This window comes from Rutilus rutilus (assembly GCF_951802725.1).
Source record: "Rutilus rutilus genome assembly, chromosome: 2".
Lineage (NCBI taxonomy): Eukaryota > Metazoa > Chordata > Actinopteri > Cypriniformes > Leuciscidae > Rutilus > Rutilus rutilus.
The window spans coordinates 61608856-61623145 of record NC_140210.1 but is presented as its reverse complement, the minus strand read 5'-3'; the positions used below and the strand labels follow the sequence as shown (position 1 = coordinate 61623145).

General features: G+C 44.5%; 1 protein-coding gene across 1 annotated transcript; it reads left to right on the top strand.

Moving 5' to 3' along the window:
• Window positions 1–4087: 4087 nt before the first annotated feature.
• Window positions 4088–9234, top strand: LOC311280039 (uncharacterized protein; the record flags this gene model as incomplete). Its single annotated transcript, XM_084391922.1, has 18 exons — window positions 4088–4206; window positions 4291–4376; window positions 4473–4591; window positions 4725–4901; window positions 5424–5455; window positions 5546–5643; window positions 5761–5786; window positions 5963–5984; window positions 6927–6954; window positions 7044–7119; window positions 7281–7439; window positions 7528–7739; window positions 7824–7909; window positions 8006–8124; window positions 8258–8434; window positions 8854–8885; window positions 8976–9073; window positions 9191–9234. The coding sequence occupies exons 1-18, from the start codon at window positions 4103–4105 to the stop codon at window positions 9232–9234; spliced, it is 1695 nt and encodes a 564-aa protein (XP_084248048.1). The 5' UTR covers window positions 4088–4102.
• Between the last annotated feature and the right edge of the window lie 5056 nt (window positions 9235–14290).

The window sequence follows — 14290 nt, the reverse complement described above, 5'->3', positions numbered from 1 at the left end:
ATTTCTCCGGTCTGGATCCAGGGAGACAGAAGTGGATCTATTCTTTCTTCATGTACCCATTCCTCTCTAGGAACACATCCTCAGGTAACACTTCTACTTTAGGATGGAGTGTTGGTCGTCAGGTCATGCTGTTTGTGTTCTGTGAAGGTTTTGCCCATGTTTGATTGTATGTTGTTGTAGGTTGTGTAGATCCAGAGGACAGCACTGAAGACTGGCTGATGAAAAACTTTGGCTCGTTCGCTGTCGTGGCTCAAGTGCGAGACTTCACGTCCATCAACATGCTCTTCAGCGGGGTAAGGAACACTGCACTACCTGCATCTGATCCTCTCCTGAGGGTCATTTGATAGCCCCAGTTTCACTTCAATACTATGTTGATGGCCTGGAGATATTCTGAGGTTCTTCCCTGTCTTGCCAGTTGGAGGTTTTGCACCTCTTGAGTCCTGAACAAAAGGCAGAGCTTCTCCTTCATCCAGAGGTGGTGGGCTTGACTGACAGCTCCCTCGGCCTGGTGTATCAGAGTTTGCTATCCTCTCTGATGCCCTCTGAGGATCCATGGACTTCAAATAACAGCAACACGTATTATATGAGTAATGTTCCATCCTCTTCACCGCAAGACCCCCTGGGACAGGCAAGAAAGACATCAATCACAGTCTCATGGATGTAGATGACTAAATTTGTTGCAGTACTTTAAGAGCACAAGTAAAGTTACCCAAATATGCTTATCTATTGAGATATTGAATGATTAATTTAAAATGTCTGATGTGTGGCTACAGGCACTGAATGGTTTCATGATGGCATTTAGACCTGTCGGGAGTTTTGTGAGAGAATTTGTGTCCTTGACACAGCAGGTAACGACACCCCCCCCCCCCCCCCCCCCACACACACACACACACATTCAGTAGAGCATTACAAACCTAAACACCATGTCCTGAGTTTGAGGAATTCTTCTGTCTATATCTGCTCTCTTCCTGAAGCAAAACTTGAGCGGCATGCGGAGCGCCACACTTTTGCAGGCCGTGATAAACCTGACACTCGCTGAGATCGCCGCTCCTTTCAAGCAGAATACCACCAATGAGCAGCAGGTGGACCTGGTTACGTTTGACCCCATGAATGTTAACGACTGGTTCACACATGTGGTTTCTCCCGTACTCCGGCGATTCCTTCCTGACAGCCAGATGGAAATCCACCCCAACCTCACGGCTGTCTTCCATAACCAGTTGTGAGTTTGCCATGCTAGAATTGTCACAGTTATCCACAAAACAACCTCTCATAGAGTAATGAGAACATTCTGGTGTGGTTTGGGGTCTTTTCTTTAGCTACATCGAGACAGGGATGGGATCTGGAGCCCAGAATGAAAGTCAGGACATCTGCAGCGTCATTATTGATAATAGAACATGTGGGGTAAGCTGAAAGAATTTATTATTCCAAGTATCTTCTCTGCTGGGATGAAAATATGTTTTCATATTGAATCTCACACAATGTGTGTATATGTCTCTCAAGCTGACTGACTTGGTGGAACATGTGGCCACTGTCCTGCACTGTGCAGCTCGTTCAAACCTCACGCTCAATGAGGAGACGCTCTTGAATGTTCTCCTGCATCTCTCCCAGAACCTCAACGCTCTACTGCAGCAGCTCTCCATGACTGTAGGAACCACCAGATTTCACATCAGTCGTGTATAAACCAGTCAGTGCTCTTAAGGAGGAGCATTGTTTAAGCCTAATTTCTGCTTACATATTGATTCTTGCCACTCTCCTAGAACTTCAGTTCCCAGAGTTCCCCCTTCAGTGACATCCTGGACCAAATCGTTGATGACACCTTCACGATGAGCAACTTGCAGGATGAGTCGTTTGTTAGATTATGGTTCCAGGTCAAGTTAAAGCCTCTGCTCTCCACACTAACTCCAGAATATCTCACGTGCCTCAGTCACAAAGAGTTCAGCTGCCAAACCTTCCAGATACTGTACGTCCACGGCACGCATTCTCACCTAAACATTGATCTCATTTGAAGACCTCTTTTGTTAACTGACCTCCACTCTCACCTGACTTTCATTCATCACTTTCAGTATTTCAGAGCTCAGTGACAACATGTTCCTGATGTCGGAAGGAGCGCAGAATGTTTATAAGTATTTCATCTTCTCCTTCCTGAGCCGACAAAATGTTTCAGGCACGTCTGTTCATTCGTCCATCTATCTGTTCATCCATCAATCTATCAATTTATCTATAAAAATATGTTATCAACATGTTTTCAGGAGGCTGCCTTGCTGAGAACAGCAGCATCTGGGTTACTCTGAATCTTGGCAAATTTTCACAGTTTGCAACATTGAGGGAAATTTATCAGCTGAACCAAGACTTCAATGCTGTGAGTTACACACATTCCCACTGTCAAGAACAGCTACTATATTTCAATTTGTTTTATTATGTTTCTGCAACAAAGATTCAACTCTGTGTGATTGATTAATTGCATTTTATGCATGCTCTGCACTTCAATGCTTGTCTGTTAATGAAATCTTTTCTTTGTGTATTTCAGATAGATGCACTGGTGGTTCTTTCCCCCAGACAGACAGCTGAACTGATAGTTGAGGATTTTGCAGGTCTCCCAGAGAAAAGCGTCATCATAAACATGGTCTTTGATCATATCTTGGTTTCTCCTGAAGACCGTGGTCTACTTGAGATGCTCAGTTATCTGATCATACTCACTGGCGAGGTAAGACTGTCTGTCTGTGGAGAGATTGCAGTACATACAGTATAAAAAGTTTGCAGTAAGTTGAATTGTTTCATGTTTTATTTTGATATCAGATGGGTTTGGAGTGCTCATCATACCAGCAGATGTGAGTAATAAACATAAGCTAATGTTTCTACCACGGTTTCTGAACTGCTTCCGTTGAGGCCCAGTTTCACATAATTGCTCTTTCTTTCAGAGTTCAGAGACTGCAGGAAGCTGTGGTTCCTCCACGCATGATGCAACCCATCAAGGACAACGTGAATCAGCTGGAAAAGATGGCACCTCCTGGTACGCAGACATTTTTAAAAATATGGCGGAATAACTAAATATCTGAGGAGGTTTTTCAACATTTTAGTTTCTAAAGAATAGCTAACATTCACAGACACACCTATTTCTAAACAACATTTTAGAATTTTTTCTGTTGTGTTTTTTTAACAGGCTGCTTTCCTCCACTTGTTACGGTAAGAAACGCAAGTTTTAATCTTATGGTTTATACTTTTTTTACAAAAATGAAAAGTGATTCATAATCTACTGTTGTTTTGTGGTCATATCCTTTCCAGTGTATTTCAACACCATTCAATGGTGAGTGAAATATTGAGCTGTAAAGTACTATAAAATATGGATCTGTTATTATCTGTTTTTCTTAATTTCCTTTTCTTTTACATTTACAGAAACAAACATTTGTGATGGAATCAGCAGGTAGTGTTCATTTTAGACTTTTTACTAAATGAAAATAAAACTCATGTCAAGTAAATCAAGTTAATGAGGAAAGTTTATCTACCCCACAGTAATGAGACTCTCCTGTCCGCTGGTCTCGTGAGCGCCCCCTGTAGTATCGACCTGCAGCAGTACGCTTGCTCTCCGGTAAGAAGACGACAAGCAGAAAACTCTTTTACAATGAGCTGATATTGATGACTTTCTGGGGATCTACGTCCCTCCAGAGAGCAAATGTGCAGCAGTTTCTGGAATCATCATGATATTTCCTGAACTGTGATCTCCACTGATGAAATCCTTTGTGTTCGTAGCTCACAGGCTTCACTGCTGAAAACCTGGCTGGACTTCTGAAGTGTCAACTATTCAGCAGCAGCAGTTACTCCAAGGAGATCTGGAAGTTGCTTTTCACCAAAACAAACAATGTTCTCGATGGAGCCCTCAGCATCTTTTCCAGCACGACAGCAAATATGGTAAATAAGCCTTGTACAACTCTGCTGTAGTGTTACTTGGAAGATTGACTGGGAATATGGCAATAATTCCTCCTCATTACATCATCAGTCTCAGCCAATCAGAGGTGATGTTGTGTCCCAAGTGCTGGATGTGATTGGGGAGCTGAGATTGGAGCGCATCAGTCCTGACCAATGGAGTGACGTTACTTTCATCAGCATGTTGTTGGGTCAATATCTGAAGCCGTTTCTACCGTTCGTGTCACCATCCCTACTGCAGTGCACTAGCAGCAAAAACCTCAGCTGCCAAACTTACCAGCACATGTAAGAAAAGCATTTCCTCAACAATAGCTCAAGACTATCGTTGATAAGATGCTTTGTTCAACATTATTTCCAACCATTTCTCAGTCTGGCAGAGTTCCCGCTTATCAATGAGACGCAAGGAAGGAACATGGTGGAATTTTTCATCTTGCCCTTCCTCAGAAACGCAACAGGTGAGGTGGAGATGTGCAGTGGTTTGAGGCAGAAGTCACTCATGTTGAGGTTCTGTAGTTCATGGAGGTGATTTTACTGTGTGTGTTGTGTGTCAGATGCAGGCTGTCTGTCGAGTGCCAACAACAGTGCTGAGTGGCTGCTGAAGAACTTTGGCTCGTTCGCTCGGTCTGTGTCTCTCACAGAACTGCTCTCCATCAACGCACACTTTGATCCCGTATGTATCTTCACATAAGATATAATCAAAGAACAAAGATGACAAGAAGGTTAAATAACCTCCAACATCATCACTGTTATCTGTAGGACTTTTCCACTCAGAGTTGCTTCCTTGTTCTTCTGTGTGTCTTTAGTTGGAGACCCTGGTCTATCTGTCTCCAGTGCAGATGGTTGGACTGATGGTTGTAGATCTACCTGGTCTTCCACAGAAAGAAGTCATCATCAATAGAGTGTTTGATCATCTGCTAGTGTCTCCTGTGGATCGAGGACTTCCTGATGTTCTTCAAAACCTGCTCTTACTCCCACAGACGGTAAAACTTACTGGGATGTTTTCAATGGCTCTGCTTCAAACCGTAGTGAGATGGCCATCCAGAAGGCAATTTTGGGCATCATGGGTGTGATTGTGATGAAGTCATTTCCAAAACAGTAGACAGCAAAATTATGAGGACTCATCCAATATTATAACAGAATTATGTGTCTCGTTAAACAATCCCAGAATACAATAAGGCAAATTTAGTGACATTTTTCATCTAACGGATGTTATTCAGGGTAGACGCCTTATTTTATTTTTCTACAAATGAAAATGAGGTTTTGTGGGAGAGACGTACAGTCTAATGCAACATTCAAAATTACTTTTTAAAACATTTCCGGGTGACAAAAGACTCTTGAAACCATGTTGTGAAAATGAAATGTTACACACGAGTCGCACAAGCCTAAATCAGAGCAACCCAAACAACAGACTGAGATGTGATTGTAGGTTAAATATGCAGTGGTCAGAGTTTGATGAATCAGATATGTGATGAAGGCACTGACGCCTGTTTGTGTTTCCTCAGACCGTAATACAGTGCAGCTCCCTCACACTGATGTAAGTGCACTTGAGCCTCTCCTGTCATCTTATTGAGTCTCTGGTGTCCCTTGTGATGAAATCTCCTCTAATCCTGTGTTTCTTTCTCAGTTTTGAGAGGCTGTTTCAGGCTCTACCTTCCCTGCCGTCAGACATGCAGACTCTGGTCTTCCACACAACTGGAGAACTCAAGAAGAAAGCAGTGCCAGGTGATTCTCAGTCTCTGTGTCTTCATCATCTCTCACTGTTGACTTCACTAGAAGATCAGCATGTTTCTCAGTATTTCTGATGGAATTCATGATCAAATGTGTGTCTCTTATTTACAGGCTGCTCACTTCCTGAACCTTCAACAGTAAGAGATTGTTTTTAACACAGTTCTCTTTATGGACCTCTTTCAGTCTTATAGGAATCCTCTCTATGCCTCACTCTTTAAAACGTTTTCACAAAACTCAAAGCATTCAGAGATTTAAAAAAACTTGTTTTACATTTTGTCTTTTATTTTGTTCTACCTTTTTTCCTCTGTTTCAGTGTCTGATCACACCAGTGAATGGTAAGTGTATTTGTACACCTTGCATTGTTCTGATCTTTACTACTCTGTGTCTAATCGAGTCTGAATGAGCGCTGCGATGAACTGAACCTGCATTACTCCACTAGACCACATCCATAAGCACTAAGCCTAGCTTTTCTCAAATTGTCTCCCTATTGAGTGTGTTACAGTGGCAACTGTTGTATGTACAGATCTATGGGCAGCCCTAGTGCCCATCCAAAGGAACAATAATAACTACACAAACCTATACAATAGGGGTCTACAAACCTTCAGTTCTCAGCTCCATACAACACTAATTGCGAGTAGCCTGTTGGACAAGCAAACTGAAACCGATAAATAGCTTAAATATATAATCAAATCCTTGTACAAATACCTTTCAAAAAGGTCAGCCAGTAGTTTACAAGACTAGTAGATTTTGTGATTTAGATTTTAGAGAGAATCCAAACAAGTTTTGTCCAGCATTGGATGTTCTGAAAGAATTATTGACCAAACTGTGTTGAGCGAGACTCGAGACTCAGTGTCACTCACTAGTCGTCGCCTACTGCAGTGATCAGGAGCATAGCTATTTACCCAGGGTACAATGTTTCCAGGGCTCAAAATTCCCAAGGTACAACTTTCCGAGGGCTTAAAGTTCCCAGGGTTCCATGTTCCTATGTTAGCTGAACCCCAACCCTGGGAACATAGGACCCTTTGTCATGTAATTATTTGTCCTATATATCTAGGAGTCATAGGACATAGGAACGTAAGAATGACTCCCTATATCTTTGTAGTCAAAAAGAAACAATGAATCTGTCAACAAATCAGAAAAAAATTTGTTGGTCAACTTTCTACTTTTATTACTTTCATTTAACCTTTTTGACTTGTCACATTTTAATTCAATGGTGTTATTCTGAATCCTAATGAAATCCAGTAGCACTAATCAATGTTTTCTGATGAATTTAACAGCTACCAGAGTTTGTTCAGGAGTCAACAGGTACGAGCAAACACTCTTTTTTCCACTTTGACACTGTGACATCATCTATGAGACAGGAAGTGTTCATGAAATTGTAATGTCTTTCACAGTAATGAGACTCTGCTGTCCGCTGGTCTCGTGAGCGCCCCCTGTAGTATCGACCTGCAGCAGTACGCTTGCTCTCCGGTAAGAAGACGACAAGCAGAAAACTCTTTTACAATGAGCTGATATTGATGACTTTCTGGGGATCTACGTCCCTCCAGAGAGCAAATGTGCAGCAGTTTCTGGAATCACCATGATATTTCCTGAACTGTGATCTCCACTGATGAAATCCTTTGTGTTCGTAGCTCACAGGCTTCACTGCTGAAAACCTGGCTGGACTTCTGAAGTGTCAACTATTCAGCAGCAGCAGTTACTCCAAGGAGATCTGGAAGTTGCTTTTCACCAAAACAAACAATGTTCTCGATGGAGCCCTCAGCATCTTTTCCAGCACGGCAGCAAATATGGTAAATAAGCCTTGTACAACTCTGCTGTAGTGTTACTTGGAAGATTGACTGGGAATATGGCAATAATTCCTCCTCATTACATCATCAGTCTCAGGCAATCAGAGGTGATGTTGTGTCCCAAGTGCTGGATGTGATTGGGGAGCTGAGATTGGAGCGCATCAGTCCTGACCAATGGAGTGACGTTACTTTCATCAGCATGTTGTTGGGTCAATATCTGAAGCCGTTTCTACCGTTCGTGTCACCATCCCTACTGCAGTGCACTAGCAGCAAAAACCTCAGCTGCCAAACTTACCAGCACATGTAAGAAAAGCATTTCCTCAACAATAGCTCAAGACTATCATTGATAAGATGCTTTGTTCAACATTATTTCCAACCATTTCTCAGTCTGGCAGAGTTCCCGCTTATCAATGAGACGCAAGGAAGGAACATGGTGGAATTTTTCATCTTGCCCTTCCTCAGAAACGCAACAGGTGAGGTGGAGGTGTGCAGTGGTTTGAGGCAGAAGTCACTCATGTTGAGGTTCTGGAGTTCATGAAGCTGATTTTACTGTGTGTGTTGTGTGTCAGATGCAGGCTGTCTGTCGAGTGCCAACAACAGTGCTGAGTGGCTGCTGAAGAACTTTGGCTCGTTCGCTCGGTCTGTGTCTCTCACAGAACTGCTCTCCATCAACGCACACTTTGATCCCGTATGTATCTTCACATAAGATATAATCAAAGAACAAAGATGACAAGAAGGTTAAATAACCTCCAACATCATCAGTGTTATCTGTAGAACTTTTCCACTCAGAGTTGCTTCCTTGTTCTTCTGTGTGTCTTTAGTTGGAGACCCTGGTCTATCTGTCTCCAGTGCAGATGGTTGGACTGATGGTTGTAGATCTACCTGGTCTTCCACAGAAAGAAGTCATCATCAATAGAGTGTTTGATCATCTGCTAGTGTCTCCTGTGGATCGAGGACTTCCTGATGTTCTTCAAAACCTGCTCTTACTCCCACAGACGGTAAAACTTACTGGGATGTTTTCAATGGCTCTGCTTCAAACCGTAGTGAGATGGCCATTCAGAAGTTAATTTTGGGCATCATGGGTGTGATTGTGACAAAGTCATTTTCAAAACAGTGGACAGCAAAATTATGAGGACTCATAATTATTTTATTTTTCTACAAATGAAAATGAGGTTTTGTGGGAGAGACGTACAGTCTATTGCAACATTCAGAATGACTTTTTTAAACAATTCCGGGTGACAAAAGACTCTTGAAAACATGTTGTGAAAATGAAATGTTACACACGAGTCGCACAAGCCTAAATCAGAGCAACCCAAACAACAGACTGAGATGTGATTGTAGGTTAAATACGCAGTGGTCAGAGTTTGATGAATCAGATATGTGATGAAGGCACTGACGCCTGTTTGTGTTTCCTCAGACCGTAATACAGTGCAGCTCCCTCACACTGATGTAAGTGCACTTGAGCCTCTCCTGTCATCTTATTGAGTCTCTGGTGTCCCTTGTGATGAAATCTCCTCTAATCCTGTGTTTCTTTCTCAGTTTTGAGAGGCTGTTTCAGGCTCTACCTTCCCTGCCGTCAGACATGCAGACTCTGGTCTTCCACACAACTGGAGAACTCAAGAAGAAAGCAGGGCCAGGTGATTCCCAGTCTTTGTGTCTTCATCATCTCTCACTGTTGACTTCACTAGAAGATCAGCATGTTTCTCAGTATTTCTGATGGAATTAATGATCAAATGTGTGTCTCTTATTTACAGGCTGCTCACTTCCTGAACCTTCAACAGTAAGAGATTGTTTTTAACACAGTTCTCTTTATGGACCTCTTTCAGTCTTATAGGAATCCTCTCTATGCCTCACTCTTTAAAACGTTTTCACAAAACTCAAAGCATTCAGAGATTTTCAAAAACTTGTTTTACATTTTGTCTTTTATTTTGTTCTACCTTTTTTCCTCTGTTTCAGTGTCTGATCACACCAGTGAATGGTAAGTGTATTTGTATACCTTGCATTGTTCTGATCTTTACTACTCTGTGTCTAATCGATTCTGAATGAGCGCTGCGATGAACTGAACCTGCATTACTCCACTAGACCACATCCATAAGCACTAAGCCTAGCCCCTCCTTGAACTGCCACCTTACCGTGGTGGAGGGGTTTGTGTACCCGAACGACCCTAGGAGCTATGTTGTCTTGGGCTAAATGCCCCTGGTAGGGTCTCCCAAGGCAAACAGGTCCTAGGTGACGGGTCAGACTAAGAGCGGTTCAAAAACCCTTATGACGACTATAAATTCGAGGACCGTGACGTCACCCGGCATGGCGCAGGCGGGGCCCCACCCTGGAGCCAGACCCGGGGTTGGGGCTCGTATTAGATTAGATTAGATTAGATTAGATTAGATTAGATTAGATTCAACTTTATTGTCATTACACAAGTACAGGTACAAGGCAACGAAATGCAGTTTAGGTCTAACCAGAAGTGCAATAGCAGCAAGTGCAGGATATACAGTGGTTCATAAGTGCAGAACATGGATATGTACTGAATAAATATAGAGTTGAATACTATTATAAACAAAAATTTACAGATAGATTGTCCTATGAATATAATATACAGATAACTATTACTGTGAACAGAATTTACAGCTAGATATGTACTGAATATAATAATATACAGATGGCTATTACTATAAACAGAATGTTTACAGATAGATATGTACTGAATATAATATACAGATGGCTGTTACTATAAACATAATTTTACAGATAGATATGTACTATGAATATATATACAGATGGCTGTTACTATAAACAGAATGTGAGCATAATATACAGATGGATATTACTATAAACAGAATTTTACAAATAGATATATGTATAAGTTAGGCTAATGAGCAGTATAACAATGGATTTAAAGTAGTGCAAATAAAGTTTGGACAGAAGCTATCCGAGTGAAAGTGCAGTGGAAAGTAATTGCATATTACAGTTAAGGTACGATATTGCAATGTATATATAACAGTCGGTACTGTAAATAACAGTCGGCAGTGCAAATGAGCATATTCCAGTCAAGGTAGTAGTGCAAGATGCATATGTAAACAGTTGTTACTGTAATAACAGTCAGCAGTGCAAATGAACATTATAGTATTGCAAATAACAAAATGGAGGCAGGTGTGAGGAGGGAGAGGAGAGTCAATCAGTATATAAGGGGAGTGGGATCAATGAGGGTTAGAGTTTAATAAAGAGACAGCTCTGGGGAAAAAACTGTTCTTTAGTCTGCTGGTCCTGGTCCGGAGGCACCTGAAACGCCTGCCGGAAGGCAGGAGAGAAAACAGTCTGTGGGCTGGGTGAGAGGAGTCCTTAAGGATGCTGCGAGCTCGATGCAGACAGCGTTTCCTCTGGATGTGCTCGATGGCAGGTAGTGGAGTCCCAGTGATGCGCTGGGCGGTTTTCACCACCCGCTGCAGTGCCTTGCGCTCTGCAACAGAACAGCTCCCATACCACACTGTAGCACAGTTGGTCAGGATGCTTTCTATTGCACAGCGATAGAAGTTCACCAGGATAGTGGAGGAAAGCTGATTCTTCCTCAGTGTCCTCAGGAAGAAGAGGCGCTGGTGAGCCTTCTTGACCAGGCTGGAGGTGTTGGTTGTCCAGGTCATGTCCGCCGAGATGTGGGTCCCCAGGAACTTGAAACTGGAGACACGCTCAACAGCCATTCCATTGATGTGGATGGTGTCGTGTGTGCCTCTTGACACTTTCCTGAAGTCCACGATGAGCTCCTTCGTTTTGGTGGTGTTGAGGAGCTGGTTATTTTCGGTGCACCATGTGGCCAGGTGCTTGATCTCCTCCCTATAGGCAGTCTCATCGTTGTTGCTGATGAGACCAATCACCGTAGTGTCGTCCGCAAACTTGACGATGGAATTAGATCCGTACACAGGCTTGCAGTCGGAGGTGAAGAGGGAGTAGAGGAACGGGCTTAGCACACAGCCCTGTGGTACACCAGTGTTGAGTGTGATGGATGTGGAGCAGTTGGAGCCTGATCGAACATTCTGGGGTCTGTTGGTCAAGAAGTCCAAAATCCAGTTGCACATGGAGGTGTTGAAGCCCAGGTCTCCAAGTTTGGCTATTAACTTAGTTGGGATGACAGTGTTGAATGCTGAGCTGAAGTCAACAAACAGCATGCGTGCATAAGTGTTCTTATTGTCCAGATGTGTGAGCACAGAGTGCAGTGCCATGGAGACTGCATCCTCTGTGCTCCTATTGCTACGGTAGGCAAACTGGTGTGAGTCCAATGTGGATGGTAGAGAGTCTTTTAGGTGTGCCAGGACCAGCCGCTCAAAGCACTTCATTACGATGGGTGTGAGTGCTACAGGGCGGTAGTCATTAAGGCACTTCGGGCTGGAGTGTTTTGGCACTGGCACAATGGAAGTGCATTTAAAGCATGTTGGTACAGTTGCTTGGGCAAGAGACAGGTTGAAAATGTCTGTAAAAACCCCAGCGAGCTGCTCCGCACATGCCCTGAGTACGCGTCCAGGGATGTTGTCTGGTCCAGCAGCCTTGTGCGCGCTGATCCTGCTCAGTGCATTGCAGACATCTGTGGAGGAGAGTGTGATCGGTGGGTGGTCAGCTGAGGATTTAAGCTTGGTGGCAGTTTCTCTGTTGTCTCTTTCAAAGCGAGCATAAAAGTCATTTAGCTCGTTCAGGAAGTTGACATCAGTGGCTGCGGGGGTGGAGTGAGAGGGTTTGTAGTCACTGATGGCCTGAATGCCCTGCCACATGCGCCGAGGGTCAGCGTTGGAAAAGTGTCCCTCTATCTTAAGCTTGTAGCAGTGCTTGGCCTCTTTGATGCCCCTTTTCAGATTTGCTCTGGATGTGCTATAGGCTTGTGCATCTCCTGATCTGAAGGCAGTATTGCGTGTCTTCAATAGGAGTCGCACTTCCCTGTTCATCCATGGCTTCTGATTTGGGTATGTGGTGATCTGCTTCTGGGTTGTAACACTGTCAATGGTGGTATTAATATAATCCAGTACAGAGGAGGAGTAGCAGTCAATGTCCGTGTGAGAGCCACTGGTGGCTTGAGAAGCAAACATACTCCAGTCTGTGTGTAGAAACCTTTCCTGGAGTGAGAAATCTGCCCCCGCAGGCCACACCTTGATGGTCTTCACTGATGGCTTCACGCGATTGATCAGAGGTGCATATTTGGGGGTGAGGAACAAAGAAAGGTGATCTGACTGTCCCAAGTGGGGGAGGGGTGTCGCGACGTAAGCTTCAGCCATGTTTGTGTAAACATGGTCTAAGGTTTTGTTTCCTCTGGTGTGACAGGAAACATGCTGGTGAAATTTCGGTAGCACTGACTTTAAGTTTGAATGATTAAAATCACCCGCAACAATAAACGCAGCTTCCGGGTGAACGGTCTGTTGTTTACTGATGGCTGCGTGAAGTTCTTTCATAGCAAACTTGGCATCAGCATCCGGGGGAATATAGGCTGCAGTTATAATAGTGGAAGTGAACTCCCGCGGTAGATAAAACGGTCTACATTTAACCATGAGAAACTCAAGGTTAGCTGAACAATGTCTCCCAACAATAGCAGAGTTTGTGCACCAAGCTTTGTTAATGTAAATGCACAATCCACCACCTCTGGTCTTACCGGAGCCATGTAATGTTCTATCCGCCCGGAATGTATGGCGTCCCGCTAGCTCAATAGCGTTGTCCGGTATTCCGCTGTTTAACCATGTTTCCGTGAAAATTAGAACATTACAGTTCAAAAGTCTCTTGCTGTATGTGATGTTGAGTCGAATCTCCTCCATTTTGCTCAACAGCGACCGTACATTGGCAAGGAAAATGCTGGGTAAAGAGAGCCGGTGTGGTGTTAGCTTTAGCTTAGCTCTTAGTCCTCCGCGCTTCCCCCGCCTTTGTTTACGATCTCGCCGGCGCCTGCGAGCACTTCCGCCCGGCCGGGCAGAGTGCATAGCCTCGGGTGATCTGGCGATCTCAGGAAGGAGTCGAAGGTTGTCCATAAAACTGTCGGAAATTCGCAAACCAATATCCAAAAGCTCACCTTGGGTGTACGATGTTAAGGCACAACTGTTCTGGACGAACAGACCCGAAATGAGCAAGAAAAATACTGCTAAATTACAGAATCTGGAGAGACCGCGAGCCTCGCGATGTACTCGCGCCGCCATCTTGGATCTAAAAAGATCCATGCGAGCGCCTGGTGGTCGGACCTCCCCCCATGGGGTCCGGCCGGGCTCAGCCCGAAGGAGCGACATGGGGCCACCCTCCCATGAACCCACCACCTGCAGGAGGGACCGTAAGGGGCTGGTGCTGAGTGGATCGGGCGGCAGTTAAAGGGGGGGGCCTAGACAACCCGATCCCTGGACGTGGAATCTAGCTCTAGGGACATGGAATGTTACCTCTCTGGCGGGGAAGGAGCCTGAGATTGTACGTGAGGTTCAGAGGTTCAGAGATTCCGACTAGAGATAGTTGGGATCACCTCTACGCTTGGCTTGGGCTCTGGAACCACACTCCTCAAGAGAGGATGGACTCTTCACCACTCTGGAGTTGCCCATGGTGAGAGGCGGCGGGCTGGTGTGGGTTTTCCTTATAGCCCCCATGCTCAGCCGCCATGTGTTGGAGTTCACCCCGGTGAACGAGAGGGTCGCTTCCCTGCGCCTTCGGGTCAGGTATAGGTCTCTCACTGTCGTTTGTGCCTACGGGCCAAACGGCAGTGCAGAGTACCCGGCCTTCTTGGAGTCTCTGGGAGGGGTGCTGGATAGTGCTCCGACTCGGGACTCCGTCGTTCTACAGGAGGACTTCAACGCCCACGTGGGCAGCGACAGTGACACCTGGAGGGGCGTGATTCGGAGGAACGGCCC